The sequence below is a fragment of the Chiloscyllium plagiosum genome, unplaced genomic scaffold, assembly GCF_037043375.1.
Source record: "Chiloscyllium plagiosum isolate Xiang-an unplaced genomic scaffold, Cpla_swu_hap1 HiC_scaffold_32, whole genome shotgun sequence".
In the NCBI taxonomy this organism is placed as follows: Eukaryota; Metazoa; Chordata; class Chondrichthyes; order Orectolobiformes; family Hemiscylliidae; genus Chiloscyllium; species Chiloscyllium plagiosum.
The window spans coordinates 30072845-30084981 of record NW_028270170.1 but is presented as its reverse complement, the minus strand read 5'-3'; the positions used below and the strand labels follow the sequence as shown (position 1 = coordinate 30084981).

Sequence of the window (12137 nt, the reverse complement as noted above, 5' to 3'; positions counted from 1 at the left end):
GACAAGACTTTTCATGTTCTGGTTTTGTCTATTAAGTGGGCACTGGAAGGATTTTCAACTTTTAACCATCCTAATAAAAATGTCCAGGCTGAAAGAGACCAATTTCATCCAGCACTCATGTTCAAGTATTGCATGAGATGTAGCGTATGTCTGAAAAGCTTTAGATAGCATTGCATTACAAATACAAAAATATTCAAAAGCAAATTTGGAGAGCTCTATCAAGTAACAGAGCATCAAAGGTGGGAGTGTTTGAAGAAGCAGTGTAGTATGATGGAATGAATAAGCTGGTAGATAAAAGGATAAATATATAGGTGACATACTTTAATATATCAACCTATCAACAAATCATTTTGCTATGTTCACATGAGCAACAAAAGCAGACCATACAGTTTATAGTTTCAGGAATGTAAAGCTATGCTGCCATCAGCTGTGATGTACAGAGTACAGCTTTGACTTAAAATAAAGTGCCACAATGCAAACTCAACCACAACTTTTCAGTCCGACTTTTCTTAGACTGCACCATCTTACTTTGGAGAGGGAACAAAAGGGAGCAAAACAATAGCACGAGGAGAATACAGGCCTGTTCAACCCCTGTTTAAAAACAGAAAATAAACCTAGAATTTTAAATTTTTGATAGCACAGCCAGAAACTATGCCCAAGTTTCAGAATTAAAAATAAGGGTTGCAAGGATTGTTTGCAGCATCCATTCTCATTCAAAACATTTGTAAAATTCAGATTTCAACCTTGGTAACAGGACAACGCAAGAGTTCACTTTAATCATAAATCTCAAAAGGAGATCAGTCTTTTCATATAAGTGAGATTTCCTCAAAGCATAACACAACAAACACTATTGAATCAAATCAAAATAGCAGACTTTGCTCCAATAAATAAGTTTGGAAAAAAATTCAATATAAATTCTGTTAAGTGACTGACTCTTCAAAAATAATTTCTGCACAAAATTTATTCACTAAACAAAAGCTAAATTTGCTGTCAAAACCATACAATTAATCAATATATCACAATATATTTTCTGGGGAAAAGGATTTCCTCTGAAGAGGAAATACAGAAAAGGCATTTCAATACAAAATAGTATTTTACTTATAATTTCCAAAGAAAAATTTGGGACTTAACCATTTCAAATTATGTTTCCCCACTTCAGAAAAGCAATGAATCAAAGGAAGTAATGCAACCTGGGAACAAGTTGCTACAAATTAACCTTTTCTTTCTCGGGTAGAAATAGTTGAATGTGTTTGACAAAAGCTTGAATTCAACAGCTGAAGTAGGACTGTTTTTTTTTATCCCCCCCAGTGAACAAGAAAACATGATCATCAATTCTCGTTCCGTTTGTTAACCCAACCAAGAAAAATGCCCAATACATTTTTCATACATTCTACACATGAAACTTCAGCTATCATCTGAAAACACATTTACAAAGCCATAGCTCTTATGTATCTAAACATAGTTCAGCTTAGAATGCTAGGAGCACAAGGGTAAAGTCTAAACTGAATGGTTTCTTTCCATGCTTTTAAAATTTGACCCAAATTTGTGTGGATTCATTTTTTCCATGTAAATTTTTTTATTATAATGATATTACAAGTGCTACTTAAACAGTTCTCTTTTGACTGCTGTTGCAAACTTTGGGTCAGATGCGGCTAACGACATTAACGTACTTGCATTTTCAGTGGAGGGACAAAAGAAGTCCATTGGCATCTACCGCATCCACAGCCTGAGTATTTCTCTCCTCCTCCATTTAGAGGTTGTCCATTTGACTCTAGATGCCCCTATCCATTTTCTTGTGCTGACAGAAGCTGGCTTCAAGTTCACGAAATGAAGTAGATGAAGTAGTGCAAGTTAAACGGCTACCTTTTTCTTTCCCCCCCAACTCCCACCCACATAATGAAAGCTTCTGAGCCAACATCTAAAAACATCTGTTAAAAAACAGCGGGAATCCGTTCAGCCAGGTCTAGGGGGCACAAGACAATGCAGCAAAAGTTTGTGGTTTGTTTTTCTCCCCAAAGTGCTTAGTGCAGAAGGGTCATTAGCACACCAAGCACGGTCGTTCCCATGGCGGGAAGCGCGTCAGAAAGCTTCATACATTGCATTGTGCAACATTGTGATCGGGTCAGTGCTGTAAAAATGATGCGCTCCATTTTCTAAATGTCACTTTAGGACTGCTTGAGCCGTTTGCGGGGAGGACCAAGGAAAGGGCATTGAGCTGATGCTAGTGATCGGTAAGCTTCAGCCACCAGATGAGGGTGGGACAAAACCATAGATTTCCAGCCAGATGTTTCCATTACGTCAGATGCATGGCTATAAAGATGAAAGAAAAATAAGCAAATTATACACACAATTTCATAAGAGGTCAATGTAGTAAAGGCCATTGTAAAGACAAGATATCCTTTTTTCAGTACTTTGCTCTAACTTAAACTGTCGGTTTCTCTCCCCCATATGCCCAAAATAATTCATACATTTGCATGATGAATTTCAAAGAATCATAATTGTTTTAACAAAATGCCATTTGTCAACTACAGAACTGGACAATACATTCAAAATAAAACCACTTGACTTTACTAATTTGCCAATATCCTATTATGTCCAAGTGGAAAAGAAAAAGAACACAAACATAATACATAACAAAAGTGCCTATCATTTTATATATGCAACTTTAAAAGATAATAAGCATTAACAGGTTGCAAACAGCTGTTTATGTCCATCGGATTGCTATGCAGAATACCTTAATTTCACCTAAATGATGTTAACAAGAGCTCGTAAGCGCTTCTGGCAATTATAGTAATTTATTTGTATGTGACAATAAACATTCACTCATTCATATCTTCTAAGCAGATGAGAAAGCCCCTTTACATCTGATAATTTTTAACCATTACAGACTTAAAATAGAAGACAAACAGTTTAATGATAAGTTTGCGTATCTCAATCACAGAATGGTACAATAGAGGAGGCAACAATTCTGTCTGTTGTGTCCGTGCCCAAATCTCCGCGCTCTCTGCTAGTTCCACTTGCCCAGCACTTCCCTATAAGCCTACCAATTTTTTTTCCAGATAGACATCCATTTCCTTTTTGAAAACCAAAACTGAAATCCATTCACCACAAGCTCTCACAGTGCATTCCAGATCACAATTATACGCTGCAAAAAAAAAGCTTCTCTTGTTGCTTTTGGTTCATTTATTCTTTAAATAGCTGTCCTCTGAAAAATGAAAAACATCTATAGTGCCAGACCACACAAGATTTTTAACATGATTGATAAATCTCCTCTCAACCATCTTTTCTCAAAGGAGAATAGCCCTTCTACAATCTATTCATACAACTAAACTCTCTCATCCCTGAAAACATTGAGCAAATATCTTGATCTCCTCCAATGGCTTCACAGCCTTTCTAAAGTACGGTGCTCAAAATTGGAATATAAACATGCTTAAGGCAGAAATAAAGTGTCTTATAAATGCTCACCATAATTTCCTTGTTAACCCAAGTCTTACAATACAATGATCACTGACCTCAAAATGTTCTCGTCAACACCTGACCTAATTTACGTCTCATCTGCCAGAAGATCCAGCAATGCATCTTTCCTTCTGGGGTCAGAAATATACTGATCAAAAATTCCCCAGAATACATTTCAAACGCTTCTACCCATACGGCCTTTATACTATTACTATTCTAGTCTACATTACATATAAAAATACGTTATAAATATTATGCATTTACACTAGTCTAATTTCCTTGCAAATTTGTTCCTTTCCATAATTTACCCAAAGAATACACTTACTTAAGTAATGGTGCCTCTTTTTATTTTAAAGATGTAACCAAATAGAATTTACTCTGGATTCTTCCAGGTCAGCCATTTTCAACAGGGGCCCATCATGTCCTATTCCCTTTTTGCTATCTGCATTTGCTGCTCAAAAGTATTATTTGTCACGTCTTGGACATTTACATTACGAGCAACACATTGCTAATTTATGCTTGATTGCATTCCCTTACCCTAACATCTATTACTTTAGTTGTATTGGACCCTTCCAATTCTTTGTGCGCCTTCATTTTCCTCTTGAAATGTTACATCCTGGCACCTAGTTCTCTGGCAAGTTATTTTAAACTCGTCCTAATTGTGCTAATGAGAAAAATGGATCCAGTTCTGTTCAGTTGTTTCATGCTCTACAGGTCCAAACTACTTCAAAAGTCATCTTAATATTGCAAGAACTAATGCCTTCCTTTCTTAATTCAAAAATACACCTATCCCTTCCAAATCCTGTACTTATATGCATTCAGCATGAGGTTATCCAAAATGTTAGTACGTCTACTCTTTAACATTTCATTCTAATAAAATTAGACCCAGGATATCAAGTTGATTTACCTCCAAATACTGAACACAGTTACATTTTTAAAATAACATGTAATACCAACTTAATCATTTATCAATTTAACCTCACTTTATAACAGATCAATTTAAATTAAATAAAGCTCAACATGAGTACACACACCGCAAGTGACTACTCCACCTGAAATCTCACTTCAATACTTTTATTCTCATACAGTTCAGATTGTCAGTGCAAAGCCACTCCCACTCCAACCCAATCCAATCCCAGGCATCTTTGTTGTCGTTCTGCTCATGGGTCTCTCCTTTTGTGCTGCTCTTCTCCACTTATGGGCTTCTTTATACAACACTGCCTCCTGCTCCGTTGCCTTTCCTTTGAACTCAAATTTCAGCTGCCTGGAGTCAGGCTCCACTTACATGTTTCCTCACATCAGTCTACCACTCAACATCCTTCATGGAGTCTCAGTAATGCCCCACGAATGATAACATTATTCATTCTCCGACACCAGAAGTGAGGTCATGAATCAATAAATTGAAATACAACATAAAGAAGCATTTCTATCTCAACCTCAAATTAAATGTTTTAATAAGAGTCCACACAATCTGCTTTTAAAATAACAGAATGAATTAAAAATTTGAATAAAGAGTAAACAATGATGGAAGACAAATATACTCCAGCATACTAAAAGGTTTACAAAAATGAAAAATGTTGTTATCTTTAATTTTTCTTTCACCAAAATTCAGTGGAATCTTCAATAGGCTGTTATTAAATTAAGTTTGACTTTTAGAAGAGGACACAAACATTCCAAACTGTCTAATTTGAATTAAATATCATGCCACATTAACATGGGAACTCAGTGAATTAACACAATTATCATTAGTGAAATTATTAAATTCACAGGAGGCATCAATTTGATTCAGTAGTTTCCACTTGAAGAGAGGGCTCTCTTGTGGTAGAGATAGAGTCCCTACCCCTCAACTGGGAGGCCCAGGTTCCAGTCCCAGCTGCTCCAGGGGTGTGTCATAACATCTGAACAGGTCAACTAAAAAAATAGCTCAAGTTTAAAAAAAAGCATATTTCTTTAAATTCCATTCTAGTTAGAAGACAACTCCAGCAATTGAGCAGAAAGTCTAGGTTGTGTTGTTGGACATGACATTAAACCCAGCCTCAACTTGCTACATTAGAGATTCAGGTTTATACTGAAAGTCCCAAAGCATTTTCCCCTCAAGACTATCAAATAATTAACCAGCCATTCATCTCATAACTATGTGGTATTTTGCACTGTTGTTAAATGGCTGCCACACTTCTCCTTAATTGCCAATTTATTTAATGAGAATACTTTAGACATGTGTGAAAGACATGATCAGATGTTGTATGTGTAATTGTACACTTCTCACTGGAATGCTTGTGGCCCAACCTGGTTTCACCGATATTGAAACCTATTGCATAGCAAGCTAGGGAAATGATTGCTGGGTCACGTGCTGATATATTTGCATCATCGATCATTACAGGTGAGGTGCCTTAAATGAGCATTGGCTAACATGGCGCCACTATTCAAGGAAGGTGGTAAAGAAAAGCCAGGCAACTATAGATCGGTGAGCCTGACATCAGTGGTGGCCAAATTGTTGGGAGGGAATCCTGAGGGACAAGATTTACAAGTATTTGTAAAGGCAAGGGCTGATTAGGGATAGTCAACATGGCTTTGTGCGTGCAAAATCATGTCTCACTATCTTGATTGTTATTTCTCGGAAAAAACTCAGAGGATTGATGAGGGCAGAGCGGTGGACGTGATCTATATGGACTTCAGCAATGCATTCAACAAGGTTCCTTATGGTGGCCTGGTTAGCAAGGTTAAATCACAGGGAATTCAGGAGAACGAGCCATTTGGATACAGAACTGGCTCGAAGATAAAAGAGAGGGTGATGGAGGGTTGCCTTTCAGACTGAAGGCCTGTGACCAGTGGTATGCCACAAGGTTCGGTGCTGGGTTCACTGTTTTTTGTCATTTATGTAAATGATTTAGATGTGAACATAGGAGGTATAGTTACTAAGTTTGCAGATGACACCAAAATCGGAGATGCTGTGGACAGCGAAGGTTACCTCAGAATACAACAAGATTTTGAGCAGATGGGCCAATGGGCTGAGGAGTAATTTAGATATATGTGAGGTGCTGCATTTTGAAAAGGCAAATCAGAAAAGGACTTACACACAATGGTAAAGTACTGGGGAGTGTTGCTGAATAAAGAGACCTTGAAATACAGGTGCATAGTTCCTCAAATGTTGCAGGCAGATAGGATAGTGAAGACGACATTTGGTATGCTTTCCTTTATTGGTCAGACTATAGAGTTAGGAGGTCATGCTGCGGCTGTATAGGACACTGGTTAGAGAACTGTTGGAATGTTGTTTGCAATTCTGGTCTCTATCTAAAGGATGTTGTGAAACTTGGAAGGGTTCAGCCAAGATTTACAAGGATGTTGCCAAGGTTGGAGGATTTAAGCTATAGGGAGAGGCTGAATAGGCTAGGGCTGTTTTCCCTGGAGCATTGGAGGCTAAGGGGTGACCTTAGAGGTTTATAAAATCATGAGTGGCATGGATAGGGTAAATAGACAAGGAAAAAGTGAGGTCTGCAGATGCTGGAGATCAAAGTTGAAACTTTATTGCTGGAACAGCACAGCAGGTCAGGCAGCATCCAGGGAACAGGAGATTCGACTATTCGGGCACAGGCCCTTCTTCAGGAATGAGCAGAGAGTGTTCAGCAGGAGAAGATAAAAGGTAGGGAGGAGGGACTTGGAGGAGGGGCGTTGGAAATGTGATAGGTGGAAAGAGGTCAAGGTGAGGGTGATAGGTCGGAGTAGGATGGAGGCGGAGAGGTCAAGAAGAAGACTGCAGGTCAGGAAGGCGGTGCCGGGCTGGAGGGATTCGGCTGAGACAAGGTGGGGGGAGGGGGGATGAAGAAACTGGTGAAGTCCAAGTTCATCCCCTGTGGTTGGAGGGTTCCCAGTCGGAAGATAAGATGCTCCTCCTCCGACCGTCGCGTTGTTGTGGTTTGGCGGTGGATGAGTCCAATGACCTGCATATCCTCGGTGGAGTGGGAGGGGGAGTTGAAATGCTGTGCTACAGGGTGGTTGGGTTGGTTCATCCGGGTGGCCCAGAGGTGCTCTCTGAATCGCTCCGCAAGTAGGCGGCCTGTCTCCCCAATATAGAGGAGGCCACACCGGCTGCAGCAGATGCAGTAGATGATGTGGGTGGAGGTGCAGGTGAATCTGTGGCGGATATGGAAGTTTCCTTTGGGGCCTTGGAGGGAGGTGAGGGGGGAGGTGTGGGCGCAAGTCTTGCACCTCCTGTGGTTGCAAGGGAAGGTGCCGGGAGTGGAGGTTGGGTCGGTGGGGGGTGTGGATCTGACAAGGGAGTCGCGGAGGGAGTGGTCTCTACGGAAAGCTGATAGGGGAGGGGAGGGAAATATATCCTTGGTGCTGAGGTCTGTTTGGAGGTGGCGGAAGTGACGGCGGATGATGCGCTGTACATGGAGATTGGTGGGGTGGTAGGTGAGGACCAGTGGGGTTCTGTCCTGGTGGCGGTTGGAGGGGCGGGGCTCAAGGGCGGAGGAGCGGGAAGTGGAGGAGATGCGGTGGAGGGCACCGTCGACCACGTCGGGGGGGAAATTGCGGTCCTTGAAGAAGGAGGCCATCTGTGTTGTACTTATTTTGAACTGGTCCTCCTGGGAGCAGATGCGGCGGAGACGAAGGAATTGGACAAGGTTAAATAGACAAGGTCTTTTCCCTGGGGTGGGGGAGTCCAGAACTAGAGGGCACAGGTTTAGGGTGAGGGGAGAAAAGTTTAAAAGGGACCTAAAGGGCAGAGTTTTCGTGCAGATGGTGGTGCATGAATGAATGAGCTGCCAGGAAGTAGTGGAGGCTGGTACAATTACAACATTGAAAAAGGCATCTGGATGAGTACATGATAGAAAGGGTTTGGAGAGAAATGGGCCAAATGCTGGCAAATGGGACTAGATTAGTTTAGGATATCTTGTCGGCATGGACGAGTTGGATTGAAGGGCCATTTCCATGCTGTACATCTCTATGACTGTGATTCTAAATCTATGACCTCATAAGGCTAGCTGCAACTACTTTCAAAATTACTGAACTTTTTACCATAAATACTAGCCCATCTTAGATATTCCCACTAAATATTTGAAAACTCTAATTTCAAAAAAAGCATAAACTTCTTCCCAGATACAAAGTTCCAAACACACAAAAGCCACTTCAAATAACATATGACACATTCCACATGACAGGTTCTGCAACTTTTTTTCTAAATACCAAATGCTGGTGGGGGCACTGGAAACACACTGTAGCTCGTAGAGTACCTCCTAGACATATTCCAGTTCTATTCTGGCCAGCATAGGGTCACTGGTAGCATGGATAGCCTATTCCAAAATATTCAGTTGATTGCTTACTGCACTCAGTTAGAAAATGTGCTTCCATTAAAAGACAGACCAATATCAAGAAACCTGGACTTTGTTCTTATAGGCTTTAAAGTTGCCCCTCAGCATTGCATATCACAGTATAACCCTCCTTATATTTACATTTCATAAAAGGAAATGGTTTCAATCAACACAAGCCTTTAGGGCCTTCTCCCCACGTGTAACAAATTTCCACAAGTCCCAATCACAGGCAAGTGGCCATGCCAAGGTACCTGGATAAACTGATGTAGCCAAACACAATCAATGGCTCCGAAAGAAACAAAAGGCAGCCTCTTTTTTCATGGAACTCAGCACAAAATCAAAATCAATGTCAAAATTATTCAAGGAGATGTTTGTCAGTGTTTCACAAAATGTGAAAACTACTACCATGGATTTCATTTTGTTATCTCTTCTGCAAAAATCTATAAACAATGCGTCCCAGCATACTCAACACTCAGTCTTCCATTTTGCATGTAATCTGATCAATCTCAGCAGTAAATTAGGTGTGCTTGACCTTTTAGAGTCATAGCGTCAGATTTATAGCATGATAACAGACCCTTCGGTCCAACCCATCCATGCCGACCAGATATCCCGACCCAATCTAGTCCCACGTGCCAGCACCCGGCCCATAACCCTACAAACCCTCCCAATTCATATACCCATCCAAATGCCTCTTAAATGTTGCAATTGTACTAGCCTCCACCACTTCCTCTCACAGCTCATTCCACACACGTACCACCCTTTGCTTGAAAAAGTTGCCCCTTAGATCTCTCATATCTTTCCCCCCTCACCCTAAACCTACGCCCTCTAATTCTGGACTCCCCCACCCCAGGTAAAAGACTTTGTCTATTTATCCTATCCATGCCCCTCATGTTTTTGTGAACCTCTAAGGTCACCCCTCAGCCTCAGATGCTCCAGGGAATACAGCCCCAGCCTGTTCAGCCTCTCCCTATAGCTCAAATCTTCCAACCCTGGCAACATCCTTGTAAATCTTTTCTAACCCTTTCAAGTTTCACATCGTTCTGATAGGAAGGAGACCAGAATTACATGCAATTTTCCAACAGTGGCCTAACCAATGTCCTGTACAGCCGCAACATGACCTCACAATTCCTGTACTCCATACTCGACCAATAAAGGAAAGCATACCAAACGCTTTCTTCGCTATTCTATCTACCTGCAACTCCACTTTCAAGGAGCTATGAATCTGCACTCCAAGGTCTCTTTATTCAGCAACACTCCCTTGGACCTTACCATTAAGTATATAAGTCCTGCGAAGATTTGTTTTCCCAAAATGCAGTATCTCACATTTATCCGAATTAAACTCCATCTGCCACTTCTCAGCCCATTGGCCCATTTGATCAAGATCCCCGTTGTAATCTGAGTAACCTTCTTCGCTGTCCACTGCATCACCAATTTGGTGTCAACTACTAACTATACCTCTTATGCTCACATCCAAATCATTTATATAAATGACGAAAAATAGTGGACCCAGCACCGAGCCTTGTAGCACTCCGCTGATCACAGGCCTCCAGTCTGAAAAACCCTCCACCAACACCTTCTGTCTCCTTTGAGCCAGTTCTGTATCCAAATGGTTCTCCCTGTATTCCAAGAGATCTAACCTTGCTAATCAGTCTTCCATGAGGAACCTTGTCGAACACTTTACTAAAATCTATATAGATCACATCTACCACTCTGCCCTCATCAATTCTCTTTGTTACTTCTTCAAAAAAACTCAATCAAGTTTGATATGATTTCCCACGTACAAAGCCATGTTGACTATCCCTAATCAGTCCTTATTAATAGGAACCAATAAGACTTTCTAATTTAAAGGAAAAATTACCATAGCCTAGATGGTTTGAGAAGGACCTTGCCCATCCCTTCGTTAGGCTGTCAAACTTTAATACAAAACAGTTTACAAAGCTACAGATTCTCCCTTGATCAAGATAAACATTGGCTGGTGTTCAAAGGTGTGAATACCAGACCAGGTATTGGTGAAAACAGACACGTGCTGGTTCTGTATTGAGAAGTCATGAATGTTGTTGAACATCATGTAATCATCTAGAAATATCCTCAATTCTAAGCTTATGATGGAAGGAAAGTCTTGATGAAGCAGCTGATGCTTGCACTTATGACATTACCCATTACTTTACTAGTGTTGCGACTGATAGTAAGTGACTGGATTAGATCTGTGTGTGAATAGGTATTTATTTAATGACTACCATTATAGGCACTAATTTATAAAATTAATATTCAAACGTAAACAGTCTTGCCCCAAACAAAGTATCAGTTTCTTTCTGTAAAGGGTTGGTTTATGTTCACATTAGGCAGTCCCTTGGGATCCAGTAGAAGTCATTTCCACTTCACTGAATAGACTCCAAGAGATCACTGAAATTCAAAACCAAGCTGTACACAATGCCCCATATAGGGTTGATGATGCTTGAAGGGTCATATGGAGATGAGCTGTTAGGTGACTTTTTTGACATCTACAATTTCTCAACATACTTGACTGTTGAATGGACCTCTGAAATTTTAAATTTAATGTTGAACTCACTCTGTGCACCTTCTCTGCAGCAGTAGCACTGCACTCTTCGCTCTAATGTTGAATGCATTTTGTATGGTACAATCTGCCTGTACTGCACAAAACCAAAACTTTTCACCATATTTAGGTAAACAACAATAATCATCTCAATTTTGTGTCTGTGTGCTCACAAAGTCTCTCAATCTGGCCAGTGCCTTGCCAAATGAACCTTCATATTGATCAATCATACACCAGGCACTGGCATGAGTAGTGGGAATGTTCAGCCTTTTTTTGGATGCTATGAGGACTTTCCAGAAGTGTCAATATCCTCAGACTTTCATTACACGTAGAAGTTCCAGGTAGAGCAGTTGCTTTCAAGATTAGTGTCAAACCATTTGAATGAATAGCAAGTCTTACCCAGCTTAGCTGACTTTGAGTGATTAATACCACAATGCTGGGCATACTGGCTCAAAGGACACTGCTGTTACGTCTGCATTTTATGTCAACAAATTTGGAGGATCTTGTGAAGATGGAGCTAGTGACAGTTCTCCAATTTTTCCAAATACCTACTGTATGTTGTCCAAGTTTTCAAGGCATACAAGAGCACGTGTACTACTGCTGTCCAGTAAATAATGGCTCTAGTCCTCAGAGGTTTGAGGTCCTATTCTTCAAATACTTTGTTGGCCATTTGTTGGGCTGGTGTATTATAATTTTATATACTAGCAACATTTCAGGGTTGAAAATAATGTTACATTGCAGCACAGCTACCTCACTTGGTAAAGACAAAATATGTAGCAATTCATAGTTTTTTAAAATAATTATCAGTCTCCATT

The 12137-nt window shown here is 40.4% G+C and overlaps 1 protein-coding gene across 2 annotated transcripts in view; it reads right to left on the bottom strand.

Moving 5' to 3' along the window:
* Positions 1 to 300: 300 nt before the first annotated feature.
* spop (speckle type BTB/POZ protein) overlaps positions 301 to 12137 on the bottom strand; it is a 125472-nt gene continuing 113635 nt past the window's right edge. For both annotated transcript variants that reach the window (XM_043675190.2, XM_087977885.1), the window contains exon 11: positions 301 to 2310. In XM_043675190.2, coding sequence (XP_043531125.1) covers positions 2166 to 2310 — 145 coding nt within the window. In that variant the 3' untranslated portion in view covers positions 301 to 2165. The remainder of the gene's footprint in view (positions 2311 to 12137) is intronic.